Source organism: Neoarius graeffei, chromosome 1 (genome assembly GCF_027579695.1).
Source record: "Neoarius graeffei isolate fNeoGra1 chromosome 1, fNeoGra1.pri, whole genome shotgun sequence".
Classification (NCBI taxonomy): domain Eukaryota; kingdom Metazoa; phylum Chordata; class Actinopteri; order Siluriformes; family Ariidae; genus Neoarius; species Neoarius graeffei.
In genome coordinates, this window is record NC_083569.1 from 53,759,405 (window position 1) to 53,780,854 (window position 21,450).

Here is a 21,450-nt window from a genome sequence, read left to right on the forward strand (position 1 = left end):
TCCTTCCCAGAGCAGCAGGTGACAGGCAAAACCTGCTCCTCAAATGCCATTGGGGCTGCTGGAGCCGGATCATCTCCAAAGGCAAAACTGCTGCTTCCAAACACACCACGAGTGTGGGGGCTTTAATACATATTATTCACAAAGAGCATGATTGATCATGCAAACGTGTCCAGCTGCTTGCTTTTGGCAAGCAGAGCAAGTTAGCAGCATGCCATGCATCGCAGAGCCACTTCAGCTCTCCCTAATCCCCTGACACCACCATAACAGGCAAGACCTCACTTGCACAGCATCGTATGATTTTCTTTCCGAGACGTTTATTTGTGTCCTCGCATGCAGTCACTGATCCGTTTGGCACTCAAGGAGTCTGCTGGAATAAAAGGGACGTGCAAGAGCCTTGTTTGTCTATCAGAGGATATGAATTAATAAAGACAGGCCTTTTGTGATCAGCATGTCTGGAAAGATAGCGCCCCCTTGTGGAGATTTTATATAGGGAAGAACTCGGTAGTGTGTATTTGAAAAAAAAATAATAAACTAATATACAATTTATGAACAATTTTATTTCAAATTTGTTAATGTTCATGTCATATAATACATATTTTTGATGATTAAAACATTAGACGTAAAAGGAAAAACAGATTCCAAGAAATGTTGCAGTGTGAAGGACTTTTTATTTATTTATTTGTTTGTTTGTTTGTTTATTTTGCATTGATTCCTTTCAGATGATATAACTATCACACCTCCATACAAGATGATTCTGGTTTCCCTCCTGTCACAGCAGCTTGAAAACGAATATGTCTTTCTTTCTGAAAGAAAATGTATCCACAATTTGAATGTTAATCCACTAATAAGTTTTATTCTATACACATTCACTGGATATGAGCAACCGCGCGCTCTGATTGGCTACTCTACTACTAGGCTATCAGCTCATATACCATGAGTAGAGAAAAATAAAATGGTGGATCGTGTTGCTGAACCAACCGAGGATGAAATAAAAACTCTATTAGAAAACAAAACCCCCCACAAATACAAAAAGCGACAAAATATGGAATAAAAGTATTTGATGATAAGAACGTAATTTTTTTTTTATATTTCAAGAATTATTATTATTATAGCATTTTTCACAAATTGCTACTGTCATTTCACCAGCTTGTTTCCATAAGCGGAAATGATTTTGTCGGACGTTTTGTATAAAGTTTCTATTTATCGAATTTGCAAAAAATAAAATTAAAAATGTTCTGGTTCTCAAAATCTAGTGAATGTGGATATAATAAAACAATTATTCCACTCAATCTCATCGTACATGGCTTATAGTCAACTCAGCACTATACGCCTCATCGGCTATCAGCTCACGTACAACTCGATTTCGTTGAATAACTGTTAAATATGCATGTTACTTTTTTTTGAGAAAAAAAAACCTAAATGAAATGGTACCTTCTCTTGTCACTGGGCTGGCATCCTCAGGTACACTATTTGTACCTTTAGTATGTATCCTTTACCTAGAAAGTTGCCTGATAACTTTTAAAGCTTTAGTCTTCAAATTAATTTTGGTACCCTAAAAAAAAATTTTTAAGGTACATTTATAAGATACATGTTAAATGTACAAAACGTAAGAGTACCATGTTAGCAACAAGAAAAGGTAATAGGTTGGTATTTTTTTCTGACAGGATGCAAAAAAGAATTTCTTTTCTTTCCTTTTTTAATAAATTAAAAAAAAAACTAAAATGTCCTATGAAGCTTTGCAAACTAAAGCAATCATACTTACTTTTATCGCTTATCTGCTTTCCGAAAGAAATTTGACTGAAAAAAAAGTCCAAATTTGAATATAGACATGAGTTATTTTGATTCTTGGATATAATAATTAGGAGAGCATTGTGAACAACAACAATTATGATGTGGAAGAGAGCCAACTAACATCAGCAGAGTGATGAATGAAAGGTAGATGAGAACTTTTCATTCCAAAACTCACATGCTGTCCTCTGACAGGTTTGCTGTAGAAGTTCGCCTCTGCTTGCTGGCTTCCTCTTCTGCATTCTTTTGTAGTTGCAGCTGACCAGGGTGAAAATATTTCTTAGTGTGACAGTAAAAGATCCACTCGGGGAGCATTGCTAAACCTACACAGTGTATACTTATTGCTGTTGAACAATATGTTCCCAAAACCACACAGGCAGATTATATTGACATTGACAAATGGCACCTTAAAGCAGATACACAGAACCTTTTATTTTTAAATAAATTTCTGAGTGGACAGTATCTCCATCCTTGACTGTTGTATGCTGCATAAATGGGAATAAAGAATATATATTTTTGAGAGTTAAACTCGACTGCAAAGTTGGCATTGGAGCTGCCCCGCTGAGCCAGCCAGCCCTGAGTGCGTGATGTCACAGCGGGAACCGGTTTTAAGGCCGAGGCCTTTGACACCTATAGACCAAAGCCAGACTCAACAGGTGAAAGTGGTTGCAATGGCCTCTTCGTTCGGATTTATTGGAGATTCTTCAGATTCCTCAGATAGTAATACATCCGACTGTGATAGTCCTGACATTGGAGTGTGTGTACATGCTACTGCTACACACGTAGAACCGTATCAGTTTGATCCATCGGAAAGCGAATCCTATAGTAACACGTCGGCCATGGAGGCCCCCGCCTTACGAAATAAAGCCAGAGAACAAAGCCGTCTAGAGAATTGGATGGAATTGAACTGACAGTCTCATGTGACTCTCATTAAAACAGGATAGGCGTTATAACTTATGCAACATACATGTACATGCATGCATTTTCACTGATAAAACGTAAAAGGCTAATTAAATAATCAGATGAACTGAGACAATCACATTCTGAAGCAAATTAAATAATCTTATACCGGTAACTTAAACACACAATACAAGTTACATGGATTAATCTAAATGCAGGAAAACAATGAGTAGTGTTGTTGTTGTTATGTAACTAAATGAGAGTCGTGTCTTACCCATCTGTGTTCTCGCTTCTTGAAGGCGGATTGTTTTGAAACAATCTGACTTTCAGTTCTTCATTCATTCGCTTCTTCCACGTAAGGGCGAGATATTGCTGCTGAGGCAAGCATATCCAGTGGAGAAATCTGACTGCTGGTCCACTCATTCTCCATTTTCTCCATACTGATTACGCCACCATTACTGCTCGGCTCACACTCCGGGAGAACTGGTGCAACTGAACTTACTTTCCTTTCTTGTAGTTTTATTTTCCTTTAATTGTTGGTGCTGCACCCTCTTTCAATACGGGCTTATAGCCAACGCTTCTCAACAGATCAGAGGTCTCGTACGAGTCTTCAGTAAAATGTGCAAAGCAGAGGAGAGACCACTTCATAGGCGTCCAATCCATGAATTTCTCACAAAATGTGTCTAAATCTTTGCAGTTTGAACATTCTTGGGCCATGAATGCAATGTAAATCCTTCTTCTGTCGTGTTGCTGCACCCACTAGCAACACCTCTACGTGGCATGGCGATAAATTAGCTCAAAATGGAGGATCGGAGTTGCAGTCAGCTCTGTGTTTTAGTATAGCGGAAATGGCGATGAGACCGATAGACTTCCTGCTGTGACGTCACAGATGTCAAGGTCATTCACTCAGACCGCTACCTATATGAATCACTTTAATCGTAAAAATTACTATATTAGATTTATTGTTAACACTTAAAACTATTCCTCTGCCATTCTTGAGGTCTCAAGGCATTCATAAACGAAAAGTGAGGCCATGGTTCTGCGTATCTCCTTTAAAGAGGTGTCACACCACATAAAGATCTATATCAAGATTCTATCGTTGTGCGTGTGATCCTGCTTGTTAACTGCTTTCTGCAAGAAGGAAGCCTTTTGCAAGATAATAATAATAATCTCCCAAGGAGATGTTCTCAGCTCTCCATTAGCAGTGAGGCACTTACATGGCGTGTGATGAACGATGTTGATTTTATCTGTTGGACAGAGAAGAAGCGAGTTAACTTGCCTGTATCATAGCTTTGACAATGTGATGTTTTTGCCGATTTTGTTTAACAATTCAAGGTCAATTTCTCCTTACACTTTCATTACTTCCTCTGTACTGGCTGTATTAAGGAATCCGTCATCTTGACACTGAATGTTTTCCCAAATTAAGGGTCTGTTTTGGAACGGACTCAGGATTGTGCACCATAATGAGCACAAGAAACATTTCAGTTTGCCTTCTGATGCCGCTCCAATCAAAACTCACCACCACTTTCTGTTATTGTATTCAAGGATTAAATTAACCTTGATTAAACATGTTTATTTTTTTCGCGGTCCAGTTTCCATCAAATCCTGCACTCTGATTGGCTGGTGAGCGGGTCCGTATCCTATGATACGGACCCCAGTTACGGACCTCTGGTGATTCGCTCATTCACAACAACAACAAACATAGTAGCATTTTTTGTCAACATTTATCTTTTTTATAAGATTTATTGATAAGATTATCAAAAATCTTATAAATTTTTGCCAGCATTTCTCAGGAGAATAGCATTAATTTTACAGCATGGATAGCGATAACGACAGTGTTCACAGGGAAAGCGAGTTTTACTACCCTGAGGAAGAAGAAATAAAAGAAAACATTTCAGGAGAAAGCTAAAAACCTCTAACTTGCTAACGCCGAGCAAAAACATGGCTGAATCCTGAATGACTCCTATTTGTATAAATAGGGGACTACATAGGCGGCAAAATGTAGGTTTTTTCCTGCCATGGAAGTGCACTTGTATACCGAGGAGGAAGCTATTTGCATTACAGCCGTGAATGAGGATTCAAAATGGCGGCTCGGCTTGGTTTTCCCTTTCGGGCGCTCTCGTTTTCTGTTAGAATTTGGTCAAGAAAAAAATAAATATATTCTTTACCAGCTTAAGGTCGGTCCGTATGGTGAAATACTGTCACCTCGGCCTTGAATACTGACCTCGGCCCAGAGGGCCTCGCTCAGTACTTTCAAGACCTCGGTCACGGTATTTCACCATACGGACCTCCCAGCTGGTAAATAACATATATATCTTGAGTGATAATACTGTATAACTTGTCTGTTCTAGATGCTTTGTTACAACATTTTGAGGAATACGCCAATGTTTTCTACTTTACAGCATTGGTATCCTATGTCCTATTGCCTTTACCAGGAATTTCTCCATGTTCCCCTGTACTGAAGAAACAGCATAATTTTTTCTTCATTCTATTTCTTTATAAATGTACCATGGGGAGCCTGAGGCAAATGATATTTCAATGCACTGTATACTTGCATACAGCAGTATTGACAAAGTTCTCTTGAATCTCTCTTGAATCCTGAAAATTTGACAGAAAACTGACTTGTGATTAAAGTCATAAATTCATAGCTATAACTGTTTAACAACAGAGGACTACAGATATCAACATTAGGCTTTCATAACACATTCATGAGAAATGCATAAATAATAAATATCTAAAGCCGTGCTGGAAGATTTATGTAAGCCTTATGTCAAAGCAAATGAAATCACATTTTATAGAAAGTATATGACTGTCTTTGTATGAAAAAGAAAAGCAAGAAGCACTCTCACTTGCTGTCAACTGTTTGGGATTGTTGTATCTGTATTTTTTGTATTTTTAAAGTTATTAGTTAGTTTTTACTAACAGCGCACTGGGTGGCACGGTGGTGTAGTGGTTAGCACTGTCACCTCACAGCAAGAAGGTTCTGGGTTTGATCCTCATGGCCGACGGGGGCCTTTCTGTCTGGAGTTTGCATGTTCTTCCTGTGTCCGCATGGGTTTCCTTCGGGTGCACCAGTTTCCCCCACAGTCCAAAGCCATGCAGTTAGCTGGCTACTCTAAATTGCCCATAGGTGTGAATGGCCATCTGTCTCTCTATGCTATGCTACATCCAAATTAATGTTTTCATTTAAAAACATTATCTTTAAAACAAACATTATCTTAAAAACAAATCTCCATCCAGATGAGCATTTTAGCTCTGTATGAGAAATCCTCTCCATCCATACAAACATGTCTGACAATGTATATCACATGACCAGTCATGTACAAGTGTGCATGTGCATACCAACATAACACACACTGGTTTTCTTCCAGAAAAGGGTCACGTGATAGGAGTGTGATGAATCAGGGAAGGATATGTTGTAACTGATAAAACCCAATCATGAAGTGAACGTGGGTGTCTCTATCATTGTTTCCAAACATCTCCGTTTTCTCCCGTATACACTAAAATGGCACTCCACAGGTTTCAAACTAAAACAAGGCCAGCAGCATTTCCAAAAGTCTCCACTTGTGGGGCTCAAAAACTCCAGAGTAGTATGATGTGTTTTAAGATTTAAAAGTAAAGTGATACATTTTAAAATGAAAAAGTATTAGTGTGGACGCTGCCTTAGACCTGTGATGGATTGGAAACGTGCCCAAGCTGTGCCCCGCCTCTCACCCACTGTCAGCTGGGATTGGCTCCAGCTTCCCCGTGACCCTAATGGATAAGCAGTATAAATCATGGATGAATGGAGAGTTTGTTTTTACTAACAGCACAAGGACCCATTGGGCGGCACCAGTGTTGTAGTTGAGTCACTAAACCTCAAGTTCAAGTCCAGTCTCGAGTCCCCAGTGTTCAAGTCCGAGTTAAGTCCAAGTCATTCAAGAAAAATTTGAGTCTAGTCCACTACTGATCCAAGTCGAGTCCAACACTCCAACCGCACCATTTGACGGTGGCTGTTTTAGCGCCATTAACATTAGTTTGTTCCTGAACATGATGTATGAACAGGTAAATGTGGTTCTCTTTGTCAGAGTGTGTGAAGTATTCTGTCAGAGATGGTTGGGAGATGGATGTGAGTGCAGAAGGGGTGTTTATTAATACAAGTGAAGACAGGTAAACAATCCAGAACGGCAGGTAAAATCGTTAAACAGTGAAACAGGCAATAGTTCGAGCGAGGCACAAACAGGCTATCGTAGACTTGGCAGAATCAAAGACGACAAACAGGAAATCAGGGATCAGGAAACCAAACAAGGAAATAAGGCTCGGTAATGTGTCAGCAATGCAACTCAATACTTCGCAAAGTAAGTGCGTTTTCACAGTTTTTATATCGGCGCACTGATTGCGCCTTAATCCTGTGCAGGTGCGAGTCATTTTGGGCATGCATGAGAATCCACTTGGCATGTGCGCTGTCCAGAGTGCGCCCAAGAGTCTATCTGATGCAAGTGCCAAGGCACACAGGTGTGACACTCTTGCACAAAATTAGTACAAAAATTAATGTAGATATAAATATCTTATGCCAAATTATTATTGCATGTTACAAAAAATAAAGAAAAAAATCTGAGTCCTCATCTCTAATTTACGAATCCGAATGCAGTTAATGCACGAGTCCAAGTCCAAGTCTGAGTCATCAGTGCTCAAGTCCAAGTTGAGTCACAAGCCCTTAAAATTAGGGCACGAGTCGGACTCGAGTACTACAAGCCTGGGCGGCACAGTGGTGCAGTGGTTAGCACTGTCGTCTCACAACAAGCAGGCTCTGGGCTCGAACCTGCCAGTAAACTGGGACCTTTCTGTGTGGAGTTTACATGTTCTCCACATGCCTGCATGGGTTTCCTCTGGGTGCTCCAGTTTCCTCCACCAGTCCAAAGACATGTGGATTAGGTCAACTGGCTACTCTAAATTGGCCATAGGTGTAAATGTGAGAGTGAATGGGTGTTAGCCCCGCAATCAACCGATGACCTGTCCAGTCCACCCGTGACCCGCGATGGATAAGCAGTATAGAGAATGGATGGATGGACCTGGAAGTATTGAATCTTTTCTAAAGTGCTCAATTGTCATCTTAATTTCTGGGAGGTTTATTTACTGTTTATTTACTTATTTATCTCCTTGTTAGAGGAGAATTGAATTGAATACTCTTCAACTAAAGTGGTGATGCAACCTTTACATTTAAAAGTATTATTACTAAAATATTTTGTACACAAATTCACTTATTTATGATGTGCATATGACAGCCAAATGGATGACTTTAAAAATACCCCCCAAAAATTTAAGTAGTAGTCATATTTGCATTTGTAACACTGTTATGATGCACTATATCTATATCATGTGCCATTTTCTCAATATGTCCTGAAAGTACTGTTAGTAAAAACAAACCAGCAACATAAGGAGAAAAAATACAGCAGCTCAATCAATCAGTCTACACTTAATAATAATTGAGTGCTGTTCTCTCTTCTCTCTTTCATAAAACCTCAGATGTAACACATCTAAATTCTCCATCACTGCTTATAAAATAGTTATGTAATGCTTATGAATGCGTTATAAAAGCCCAGTGGAAGTACCCTTCAAAGAACATGTTACAGAAATGTCTTACTATGTATACAATGTATTGGTTAATTCAGCATTTCTATCAAAAAGATATACAATTCGTTTCTGGCTATTTATATTTTCCCAGAGTTTGATGGTTCAGGCCAAAAATGAGGCACTTCTGTATTTTAAAGTGCATATCCTGGACCAAATTTTATATGAAAGCATGTCCCTTTACACACTCATCCAGAAGGGTAATTTTGCACAAGGCCATCTGTCTACAACAGAAAAAAATAAAATAACAAAACGCATCTGGAAAAATCCCAAGGGAGTCTGGAGCCAGATTTGTGACGTCACCTGCGGAAGCGCCAACAGGCTGCGCGAGCTCTGCACGGTTTCAGTGCACAGCCTGTGTAGACCAAGCGCTCCCATTTCTCTCTCATTGTCCGGTCTTTTGGAAAACGATGAGTACTAATCCCATCATGATTGGTGTTGCTACACCCTCCTACGATACATCTGTTAACCATTTTAATAATTATGTGGGGGCGGCACGGTGGTGTAGTGGTTAGTGCTGTCGCCTCACAGCAAGAAGGTCCGGGTTCGAGCCCCGTGGCCGGCGAGGGCCTTTCTGTGTGGAGTTTGCATGTTCTCCCCGTGTCCGCGTGGGTTTCCTCCGGGTGCTCCGGTTTCCCCCACAGTCCAAAGACATGCAGGTTAGGTTAACTGGTGACTCTAATGCCACTTTTCCACTGCCAACGCGGCTGAGTTGGGCTGAGTCGAGCTGAGTGGGGCTGTTGGAGTTGCATTTCGACTACAACCGCGCTGAACCGTGCTGGCTGGAAGTGGGTGGACACACTGGGTGGAGTTAGCGAAAGTGGGTGGATGTCACGTGATGTCGTTAGGCGGCACAAACAGTGACATCAGTGATCTTTTAAGCGGTAGTCTCACGACCCAGAGAGTAAACAATAAACATGGAGTCGTTAGTGTTGCTGGTCTTGGTGCTGTGGCTTGTTGTCACCGACAACACCAACAGATACTGGCAAGAGCGTATAGATGAGGCGAGGCGCATAAGGCTTCATAATTCTTGTAATTCGTAATTCTTCTTCTTCCGGGTTTACGGTGTTTACAGATCCCAGCGTGCTCGCGGGGCGTGTGTGGGCATGTGAGGACACTCCTCCTCACCAATCAGTGCACAGGGGAGTGTATCCTCACTCCCCTAGCCCCACTCAGCTCGGTTTGGCTCGCTTCAGCCCCACTCCAAAACCGTGCGAGTTTTGGGTGCTAAGTAAGGCTGAAGCGAGCTGAGTCGTGCTGCTCTGAGGTAGTCGAAACGCGAGCCGTGTCGGGCTGAAGTGAGCTGAAGTGAGCTGAAAAAGGATAGTGGAAAAGGACCATAAATTGACCGTAGGTGTGAATGTGAGTGTGAATGGTTGTGTCTCTATGTGTCAGCCCTGTGATGACCTGGCGACTTGTCCAGGGTGTACCCCGCCTTTCGCCCGTAGTCAGCTGGGATAGGCTCCAGCTTGCCTGCGACCCTGTAGAACAGGATAAAGCGGCTAGAGATAATGAGATTAGATGAGATGAGATAATTACGTGATAACATTGAAGAAATGTGCAGAAAACCACCAGGTCGTTTTCTCATAAACAAACCAGCGCTGACATAGGATTCAGAAGGAGGCGTCCCGCACGTGATGTCACGAAAATCAATGTTTGCCGGGAAATCCAAATGCCAAGTTTTTTCAGAGGCGGACCAATTCACCTCAAATGGCTTGATTTCAACCGAATTTTTCTGGTATTGCGCAAGGTAAAAAAATTGCACAAAATGCAAAATGTTACCCAAAGTTTAATATAAAATAGGAGAATTACATTGATCTCGCTCCTGAATTTACCCGTGATATGCACTTTAAGCTCAGCTGAATATTTTGATAACATACTGTATAAACTATCATTTCTCCTCTCTGATAAAATAGTTCCAGCTCTGCACAGACATATCGTATACTTGCAGTCATTTACTGAATCCATCCATCCATTCATTATCCATAACCACTTATCCTGTGCAGGGGGAGCCTATCCCAGCTGACTATGGGCGAGAGGCGGGGTACACCCTGGACAAGTCACCAGATCATCGCAGGGCTCATTTAGTGAATGTAAATAAATAAATAAGCTAGCTAGCTAACTAGCTGCCCCAACAACTGCCTTTCCACAAGTACAAAACAAGTAAATTTTCAGTATGTGTTACAATTACTGTTCAAGCTTATCACATGTCTGCTACAGGTAGAGCAAGGAGAGATTAGATTAAAAACTCTGGAGGATTTTCAAAAAAATCCTATATACTGACCATAGACACTGTCGTCGTCTTCTCTGTTATTCATGATGCTTGCCCGCAACTGTCGCAGTTTTTCCTAAAACACAAAGAATTTATAAAGGGCTTCATTACAGTCACCTTAATTTGGAGGCCATGAATTAAAGCGCAGCAACACATTATAATACTCCATTGTGTTCAAATAGGTACAAAAACAGTGTACAGTGCAACTGAATGTAGTGCTGGGTATTAGGACTCATTTTACTCAACACATCTCTTGCTTTTGGTAAAAAAAAAAAAAATGTTAAGAAGGTGGCTTCTAACCACACCTGTTGTGATTTGCTTATGGGTTCAGTTCAGCTGGAAATTTCACCATTTAGGGATGAATGAGTCACGGGCCACATGTGAGCCAGAACAATGTGAACTGCAAATCTCAACCAAGAAACAAAGAAGCACAAACAGGATGGGTGGATTGTAGGCTGCAGAACAAATGAAGACTACACGGTGAACAGAGGGAGTGGCAGGAAAAATAACAGAAATGGGTGATCCTCCTTGCCTAACGTCTTCTGATGATAGGAAGTAATTGCTATTGCACTGATTCAGCATGAGAAGGGTGTTCATTTTGTTTTCTTTGTAAACCTTCCGAAGTTGTTTGATTTACTGAAGTAATGTGGAGTGTTGATATTGTATATTGTATGGGCTCCTAATATGGCCATAGCTGTAGGGGTATGTTTTATTGGTGCTGCACTGCTCTACAAATTCTGGTGAATGCAGTGTTGATCTTTTCTCACTTTGTGTTTATTTTATGTCTGCAGCCACTCAGGATTCCTACTGGAAGCATCCCGTCTGGATTTTATCTGCTGACAATGATGATGCACGATACTGATATCAGTCTGGTTTAATGAGTGTTTAGTCACAGAACTAGCAGTGAATCTTGGTCCCATTACAGCACAATGATTAGACAATGCAAGAAGAATGACCACTGAAAGGTCGTTGGGATTTTAGTTTTGATAGTTAAGTGACAGCATATTAAAAATAATCTGATTTAAAATTGACCTGCCATTGACCTGATTGACCTGCCTGATCCATCCTGATGCCGTACGTCTGGTCGGAGTCTCATCACATCGCTCCTGTGGACGACGGCCCCATGAGGACAGTCAAAAGTTACACTTGGAGGACGCTCTGGACTCTTACAGTAATGCTTTTATGGCTGAGGACTACAGTTGACTTGCTAACTTTGGGACTGCAGTTGTCATGAACAGTTTTGCACTCAAGTTTCCATCAATGAAGAGTTATAACATCAACGAAACTGACTTCATGTTAAAACTGTTAATGTTATAGTCATGCTGTCTGTTGTTGCCCAAATGAGGATGGGTTCCCTTTTGAGTCTGGTTCCTCTCAAGGTTTCTTCCTCATGTCGTCTGAGGGAGTTTTTCCTTGCCACCATCGCCACAGGCTTGCTCATTGGGGATAGATTAGGGATAAAATTAGCTCATGTTTTAAGTCGTTCAAATTCTGTAAAGCTGCTTTGTGACAATGTTTATTGTTAAAAGCGCTATACAAATAAACTTGACTTGATTTGATTTGACTTGACTTGACTTGTGAAGTGGAAATTTAACTGGATTATAAATGGAGTAACTTTATTAAGGGTAGCTCAATTGCAGCATTAATACATTTTACTCACCATTGCTTTTGGGTCGAGTGCAAATGTTTCGCCATCTAGAATTGGTGGAACTTACTGCCCACATTTTATTCCTCAGACACCTTTTATTAACTTATATTGCTGATATTGTAAGTGTGGTGGCCTGGGAAAGCCCTTCACATGGTTGTTATTTTCATATATTCTATTATATCTAGTACAGGCTTTCCTGAAACTAGTTTCTCTTCTGTATGTACAGTGCTGTGCAAAAGGTCACATGCAAAGAAATGCTGTAGACAAAAAATGGCTTAAAAAATAATGAAATGAAACCAGTGTTGTAGTCAAGTCACTAAACTTCAAGTCCAAGTCCAGTCTTGAGTCCCCAGTGTTCAAGTCCGAGTCAAGTCCAAGTCATTAAAAAATAATTTGAGTCGAGTCCACTACTGATCCAAGTCAAGTCAAGTCCAAGTCATTAAAAAAAATTCAAGTCGAGTCCACTATTGATCCAAGTCGAGTCTGAGAACAACACTCCAACTGCACCATTTGACGGTGGCTGTTTTAGCCCCATTAACATAAGTTTGTTCCTGAACATAACATATAAACCGGTGAATGTGCATTCTCTTTATCAGGGAATATGAAGTATTCTGTCAGAAGCGGTTAGGAAATGGATGTAAGTGCAGAAGATGTGTTTATTAATACAAGTGAAGACCAGTAAACAACCCAGAATGGCAGGCAAAATCGTAAAACAGTGAAACAGGCAATAGGTCCAGCGAGGCACAAACAGGCTATCGTAGACTCGGCAGAATCAAAGACGACAAACAGGGAATCAGGGATCAGGAAACCAAACAAGGAAATAAGGCTCGGTAATGTGTCAGCAACGCAACTCAATACTTCGCAAAGTAAGTGTGTTTTCACAGTTTTTATACAGGCGCACTGATTGCGCCTTAATCCTGTGCAGGTGCGAGTCATTGACGGTGTATGTGAGAGTCTGCTTGGCGCGTGTGCTGTCTGGAGCGCACCCGAGAGTCTATCTGATGCACGCGCCAAGGCACACAGGTGTGACACTCTTACAATTAGTAAGACACTCTTACCAATTAGTACAAAATTAATGTAGATATAAATATCTTATGCCAAATTATTATGGCAAGTTACAAAAAATAAAGAAAAAATCTGAGTCCTCATCTCCAATTTATGAGTCCAAATGCAGTTAGTGCGCAAGTCCGAGTCATCAGCGCTCAAATCTGAGTCGAGTCATGAGTCCTTAAAATTAGGGCACGAGTCGGACTCGAGTACTACAGGCCTGAATGAAACATTTCAACATTAAAAAAATACTACAAGCCATAATAAATGAAACAAAGTCAATATTCGGTGTGAGACGACCCTTTGCTTTAAAAAAATAGTAGTCTCAGGTACAGTGAGTGCAGTTTTATAAGGAAATAAGCTGTAGGTTTTACTGAGCATCTTACAGAAGCAGCCACAGTTCTTCTGGACACTTTGACTGTCTCACTCGCTTCTTCATTTTGCACCAAAACCCAGCAGCCTTCATTATGTTTTTTTCTTTAATCTGAAAAATGGTCTCTTATGGAATATGCTGCTCAGATACAAACATTTTTTCTGTAACATTTAATTTTGTGCTAGAAAACGAACGTTTGGACTCTAAAATGTTTTTGTACCGACTCGATAATGTAGAAGTCATAAGTTTGTATGAAAAAAAAAATAGGGTGCCTAAGACTTTTGCACAGTACTGTATATGTGCCACAAATAAAAGATATTGGTTTTTAAATTCTGGTTAGACCAAAAAGTGAAAAAAAATGGACAATTACAATAACTTAATCAACATTCAATGCATGAGGAAATCACACCAAGGCTTTAGATATCTTTAAGCAGTATGTATTCAACATCATGTTTGTTAAACCCAACATTATCTTTGCAAAAAAAAAAAAACAGCCTGATTTAGAGTTATGGTTTCTAAAATTCCCTACATCAAAAGTATGTCATACAAAAGTCCAATTTAGGCCAAAACCCAAGTGTTCATCTTTTTTAGCTGTTTCCCAGCAACATCAACTGTGTTTTCCCAGACAGCCACATATATTTAGAACAAACATCTTAAAACCCATCTTTTTACTTGATGATTTAATAATTAATGGGTAATAAGTCATTATAATTACTATATTAATTAAGCGTTACAACAGTATTTATTTCATCATATGCTTCTATTTTCACCAACTTGCTGCAAAATTTTTAAATGCCCTTATTAAAATATTGCTTTGTTTGTTTGTGTATTTTTATTAGCATAAGTGCATATCTAAAATAGCTAGTCACCTGTTGGACGCCATCTAATCCTCTCTGAACCCTCTGCCAGTCACTGAATCTCTCCAGGGCCTCATCCACGCTGAGTGATCCTTTCTTCACCTGCTCCTGCAGTTTAATGAGCTCATCCAATCCCGGCGCTGGACCCGGCATAAAGGTGTCGTATGTGTCTTGACCGCTGGCTGTGGCATGCAGTCAGCAGTTAGTGTTAAACACTGTAAGAAGTCTTTCAGTGGTATTGTCCATTTTACTTTATTTTTAAAAGTATATTTATTCCAATAAATCAATTTATTTTTCTTTTTTAGTTTTCTGAGTGGGCGGCACGGTGGTGTAGTGGTTAGCGCTGTCGCCTCACAGCAAGAGGGTCCGGGTTCGAGCCCCATGGCCGGCAAGGGCCTTTCTGTGTGGAGTTTGCATGTTCTCCCCGTGTCTGAGTGGGTTTCCTCCGGGTGCTCCGGTTTCCCCCACAGTCCAAAGACATGCAGGTTAGGTTAACTGGTGACTCTAAATTGACTGTAGGTGTGAATGTGAGTGTGAATGGTTGTCTGTGTCTATGTGTCGGCCCTGTGACGGCCTGGCGACTTGTCCAGGGTGTACCCCGCCTTTCGCCCGTAGTCAGCTGGGATAGGCTCCAGCTTGCCTGCGACCCTGTAGAACAGGATAAAGCGGCTAGAGATAATGAGATGAGATGAGTTTTTTGAGATATCTACAAGTAAAAAGTGTGAATATTTTCGTAACTTACTTTTTTCATCTCATCTCATCTCATTATCTCTAGCCGCTTTATCCTTCTACAGGGTCGCAGGCAAGCTGGAGCCTATCCCAGCTGACTACGGGCGAAAGGCGGGGTACACCCTGGACAAGTCGCCAGGTCATCACAGGGCTGACACATAGATACAGACAACCATTCACACTCACATTCACACCTACGGTCAATTTAGAGTCACCAGTTAACCTAACCTGCATGTCTTTGGACTGTGGGGGAAACCGGAGCACCCGGAGGAAACCCATGCGGACACGGGGAGAGCATGCAAACTCCGCACAGAAAGGCCCTCGCCGGCCCCGGGGCTCGAACCCAGGACCTTCTTGCTGTGAGGCAACAGCGCTAACCACTACACCACCATGCCGCCCGCTATTTTCTTGTGCCTGTTCAAAATCATTATACATTGTACATTGAGTGGAATTCTTCAGAATGTTGTAACGGTTTGTCCTGTTCAGGTTTTATACAAAGCTGCAGGTCATCATTTCTGGTGTGTAAATTAAGTTTTTTATGTTTTATACACACTAAATTGCCCCACTGTGAAGCTCCAGCTGGTCAGAAGGAGGGATCTGTGAGTTGTTTAAGTTAAAATGTTTCACCATACAGTATACACACTGAAAGACACTACTGTGAAGGTGTTCTGCTTGTGAATTGTTACAGGAGTACAGATCATCTTAATGTTAAATTGTTTTAGTAAGAAACTGTACTGTGAATGTTCTAAGTAAAACTTGAGATGCTGAGGTCATGCATTCTTTTATGCACTAAATACTGATGTTCTTGACTGTTAATACTGTCCAGCTTATTGACACGGTTTGGATATGGCTTATGGAAATGTTTATGTATACGGTTAAAAAAAAGTAAACTGTACAGTGAAGGTGTTCTACGCAGCACTTTAAAAAGTTGAAGTCATGCATTCTATGCAATAAATATGGATGGTGACTGTTCATACTGTCCAGCTTATTGCCACTGTTCTGATATGGTAATGATTTAATAAAGGTTGGAAATTGATATGTCTTGATTTTTTTATTATTATGCTAACTAATTATTTTAAGCAGTTCCCATTTTCGGGCGGCACGGTGGTGTAGTGGTTAGCGCTGTCGCCTCACAGCAAGAAGGTCCGGGTTCGAGCCCCGTGGCCGGCGAGGGCCTTTCTGTGCGGAGTTTGCATGTTCTCCCCGTGTCCGCGTGGGTATCCTCCGGGTGCTCCGGTTTCCCCCACAGTCCAAAGACATGCAGGTTAGGTTAACTGGTGACTCTAAATTGAGCATAGGTGTGAATGTGAGTGTGAATGGTTGTCTGTGTCTATGTGTCAGCCCTGTGATGGCCTGGCGACTTGTCCAGGGTGTACCCCGCCTTTCGCCCGTAGTCAGCTGGGATAGGCTCCAGCTCGCCTGCGACCCTGTAGAACAAGATAAAGCGGCTAGAGATGATGAGATGAGATGTTACTTATTTTAATTAAGTCTTGTGTGTTTAATATGCTGATGTTTTTTTATATTGATTTTACTCAATTTCTTGGCTTTTTCTGTAAATGCAACTTAATCTTTTTGCATACATCGAAATGCATATTATTAAGTTCTCCTTACTCAAAAATACCATTAGTTGACTAAACTTACAAAAAGTGGTTGGAAAATGTTGCCTTATTTTTAGCGAGTTAGATCTAGGCAACAGTTTTTGCAGTGCACACAGAGTTAGAGAGAGATAAAGCAGAGCAGCTACACTGTGACACCATGAAAACTGAATAGGCCACCTTTTCACAGCACAATACATTAAAGGGCACATCTTGGATATATTTAGGAGCAAGATCAATGTAATTATCTTATTTTATATTAAACTTTGGTCAAATATCTGCCACATTTTGCATTTTGTGCAATTTTTTTACCTTGCGCAATACCAGAAAAGTTCAGTTGAAATCAAGCCATTTGAGACGAATTGGTCCGCCTCTGAAAAAACTTGGCATTTGGATTTCCCGGCAAACACTGATTTTCATGACATCACGTGCGGGACGCCTCCTTCTAAATCGTACGTCAGCGCTGGTTTGTTTATGAGAAAACGACCTGGTGGTTTTCTGCAAATTTCTTCAACGTTATTGCGTAATTATTAAAATGGTTAACAGATGTATCATAGGAGGGTGTAGCAACACCAATCTTGATGGGATTAGTACTGTGTCTGTGCCCTGTGTCTGGTCGGAGTTTTATCGCATCGCTCCTGTGAAGGACGGCCCCATGAGGACAGTTGAAAGTTACACCTGGAGGACGCTCTGGACTCTTACAGTAATGCTTTTATGGCTGAGGACTACAGTTGACTTGCTAACTTTGGGACTGCAGTTGTCATGAACAGTTTTGCACTCAAGTTTCCATCAATGCAAAGTTTATAACATCAATGAAACTGACTTCATGTTAAAACTGTTAATGTTATAGTCATGTTGTCTGTTGTTGCCCAAATGAGGATGGGTTCCCTTTTGAGTCTGGTTCCTCTCGAGGTTTCTTCCTCATGTCGTCTGAAGGAGTTTTTCCTTGCCACCGTCGCCACAGGCTTGCTCATTGGGGATAGATTAGGGATAAAATTAGCTCATGTTTTAAGTCGTTCAAATTCTGTAAAGCTGCTTTGCGACAATGTTTATTGTTAAAAGCGCTATACAAATAAACTTGACTTGACTTGAGTACTCATCGTTTTCCAAAAGACCGGACAATGAGAGAGAAATGGGAGCACTTCGTGCAAGGCACCCGGAAAAACTGGCAACACCACAGCATCATATGCGGGGCTCTCAGCCTGCTGGCGGATCCGCACGTGACGTCACAAATCTGGATCAATCTGGCTCCAGACTCCCTTGGGATTTTTCCCGATGCGTTTTGTTATTTTATTTTTTTCTGCTGTAGACAGATGGCCTTGTGCAAAATTACCCTTCTGGATGAGTGTGTAAACGGACATACTTTCATATAAAAAACCAAAATTGGGCCAGGATATGCCCTTTAATGCTCAAATGCCAAAAAAAGAGGACGCATTGTAAAATTTATCAGTATTAAATCTTAACAAAGGACGTTTGGTGAAAGCACATTGCTTTGTGTAATGTATAATATCTTACTTTGCTTAGCAGGAAGAGAGTAGAAAGTTTCGGTATCTCCCTGGGACATTTTCTTCTGGAACACTAGGATGAAATCAAAGGCATTCAGCAATCATCACTGGCCTGGTTTTCTCATCCGAGCAGCTTGAGACTGTCAGTAAGAATGCTACTAATCCACTAGGTGGCATCACATAACAAAAAAAAAAAGAGGTACTGTTGGCCTGAGAAAAAAACTGATAAATTCCCTAAAGTCACCAGGCTTATTACAAAGCATAATTAGTGTTTTAAAAAAACCATAATCTGATATAGAGTATTATCATAACAACATAAGTAGACTGGAAGGAGCCTCTTTTTCTGCACTCGCTGAAACAAAAGATAAACACAAATGAGACTTGCTGAGATCAATGAAAGGAGGAAAATTGAATTAAAGTGAAGGATACACTTGGTGATACTATTGATTTGTTTGTAAGGGCTTTAAATGAAAGGCTACTGGTGTGCTCCGTAATTCCAGCACCACACACTGCCATTCTCCTGTGATGGATTCTTTTCTACCATTTTGTCATTTGCACCATTTTGTGACTTGCAGGCACACAGTGCGAGGTTAGCTCTTTATTAATACATCCTGAACTGTAGCCATGACCAAATTACCCATATGCCCAATAACAGCATAATAGCATACGCTCATGGAAAAAAAAAAGGTCCTACGTTATATTTTTCCTTGTCAGGGGGTGGTTTGTGTTTTGTAATTTTAGTACATATCATTAATCTTGTATTGTGAAGGGAGTTTACGTTACCTTAAGGACCACTCTTGTACCTTTTGTTTGTTTTTAGAGTAATACTTCAACGGTACACACTAAAGGGGAAGATGTTCACTTGAGGGTGTAATGCTGGTGGCAAGGAAATGTACAATTGAATCCTTTTTTTTTTTTTTTTTTAAATCTGAGAAGCTAATGCAGCAGCTTTATGGCTTTAACAATAGCTGGAATTTCAGCATGAGCCGTTCAGATGAGCCCTGGTCCCTCCCCGTTCAGCTCTATAAACACTGAGTGGGTCTAGAAATCTGATCAGTGCGTGGGCGAGAGATTGCAATGTTGAAGTGGATGGAAAAGTCTTTCTTTCTTTCTTTCTTTCTTTCTTTCTTTTTATCCCCCCCTTTCCTCCCACCCCCCTCTGTCATTTCATGTTGTGGGATGAGAGAGGTGGAAAACATGTGTAATGCATGATGTCGGCTCTACTTGGCCCCCTTGAACTGTTCTGATTGGTTGCAGATGCATGAAGTAGTAGCCTCACTCTTCTTCCTCCTCTCCATGTCTCTGGGAGCGAATATGTGTTGGTGTGTTTTTATATTCAGAGACTCATTGTACTCAACAGCAACCATTCTCTCCTCTTGCACTAATTCTCGTCCCTTGGCACTAATAACGCTTCAGATCACATTGGCACCATCCCTTAAGCCTGCTGAGGATTTGCTGATCAGCACAACGTGGTCTTATTAAAGAGGATAAAAGCTATTCACCTGGGATCAACTCGTGCACTAAATTAACGCAAGCATAATGCTTAATATCGCCTGATGAACAGTGATTCATCATAACGCATATTAGGCCCAGTGGAGAAGCTCTCGCGCTCTCTCACACACACACATTGTCTTACTCCTTGCCTGGTATCATTCATCCTCACAATAATGCTGGTCTGAGCTCAGAATCACACTAAAACCTAACACGGAGCATATGCCAGAGAAATTTGACCCTAAAACAGTAGCAGCACACCCACCAAGGCTTTTCGTCCATAAATGCTTGCCAAAGGGAGCAGTCTGCTGTGTGCTATCAGCTGTATGAGCTTAGAATTTCCTTTAAAAAAAAAACAGTCTGGTTATTTGAAGTACAGAATAGCTGTTGTTTCTGAGAGAACCAGAAACAGAGGTTTGCTGGTAAAGACACGCTGATTTCAGGAATATCCAAGGTAGCTGAAATTGTCTTCAACCATCACCCACGTTTAATAAATAATGTGGCGGGAACATTTCCCGCCATCATTCCGTGTGAACACAATGACGCCGGGTGAACCGTGTCGACAGAAACGCAATCGTTCTCGCCAAGCCGAGCTCGCAGCTCATTTTTGGATGGCACAATGAAAAGGGTAAAAAGACATGATAATCTTTTCATCTGTGATGAAAGGAAGAAACGAGTCCTAGAGAAAATGGAGAAATGAGCAGGAGAGCGAGAAGGAGAGAGAGAGAGAGCAGGATTTGTTGAACAACAGCCATTGCATTGCTCATGTTTTCATTCCCCCTTCTGTATTAATATATGAAAAATGAGGTTTTCACAAAACAGCTCTCGAAACACACGCTAGTTACCATCTGTTTCCTCCAATACAGCATCTGATATCACTGCAATCTATCTCACAGCACGACCCAAACAACCGACTTGTACACACTCAGCCACTCTCCATGATTGTTAACTGTTAAAAACAATTAATGACTCATTACTTTCACTTCCTCTGACCTAATGTTTTATTTTTGCAACAGTACTTTAGGTAAAAGGGCGGCACGGTGGTGTAGTGGTTAGCGCTGTCGCCTCACAGCAAGAAGGTCCTGGGTTCGAGCCCCGGGGCCGGCGAGGGCCTTTCTGTGCGGAGTTTGCATGTTCTCCCCGTGTCCGCGTGGGTTTCCTCCGGGTGCTCCGGTTTCCCCCACAGTCCAAAGACATGCAGGTTAGGTTAACTGGTGACTCTAAATTGACCGTAGGTGTGAATGTGAGTGTGAATGGTTGTCTGTGTCTATGTGTCAGCCCTGTGATGACCTGGCGACTTGTCCAGGGTGTACCCCGCCTCTCGCCCGTAGTCAGCTGGGATAGGCTCCAGCTTGCCTGCGACCCTGTAGAAGGATAAAGCGGCTAGAGATAATGAGATGAGATGAGATGAGATGAGACTTTAGGTAAAAAAAAAAAATCCTATTTCACTATTCCGTGAATCTGTGGAAATTAAACTATAAAATGGTGAAGTATCATTTCTCACCATTACAACTGAGCAATTCGGAGGAAAGTTTGGTTGCACAGATCATGCAAGGACCTCATTCTCATGATAAAGCACTGCACAGGCTCAGCCTCTCTCTCTCGTTCTCGCTTTCTGGCTTACAGGCTACAGAT

General features: G+C 41.2%; 1 protein-coding gene across 3 annotated transcripts in view; it reads right to left on the bottom strand.

Moving 5' to 3' along the window:
- Positions 1-590: 590 nt before the first annotated feature.
- LOC132894594 (B-cell scaffold protein with ankyrin repeats-like) overlaps positions 591-21,450 on the bottom strand; it is a 153,072-nt gene continuing 132,212 nt past the window's right edge. The window contains exons 11-17 of one of the 3 annotated variants that reach the window (XM_060934660.1): positions 18,335-18,397; positions 14,508-14,677; positions 10,583-10,646; positions 3,906-3,935; positions 1,967-2,046; positions 1,763-1,797; positions 591-803 (exon numbers count right to left, since the gene is read on the bottom strand). In XM_060934660.1, coding sequence (XP_060790643.1) covers positions 1,765-1,797; positions 1,967-2,046; positions 3,906-3,935; positions 10,583-10,646; positions 14,508-14,677; positions 18,335-18,397 — 440 coding nt within the window. In that variant the 3' untranslated portion in view covers positions 591-803; positions 1,763-1,764. Of the gene's footprint in view, positions 804-1,762; positions 1,798-1,912; positions 2,047-3,905; positions 3,936-10,582; positions 10,647-14,507; positions 14,678-18,334; positions 18,398-21,450 lie in introns of all 3 variants that reach the window. The other 2 variants (XM_060934640.1, XM_060934650.1) reach the window with 2 other exon arrangements.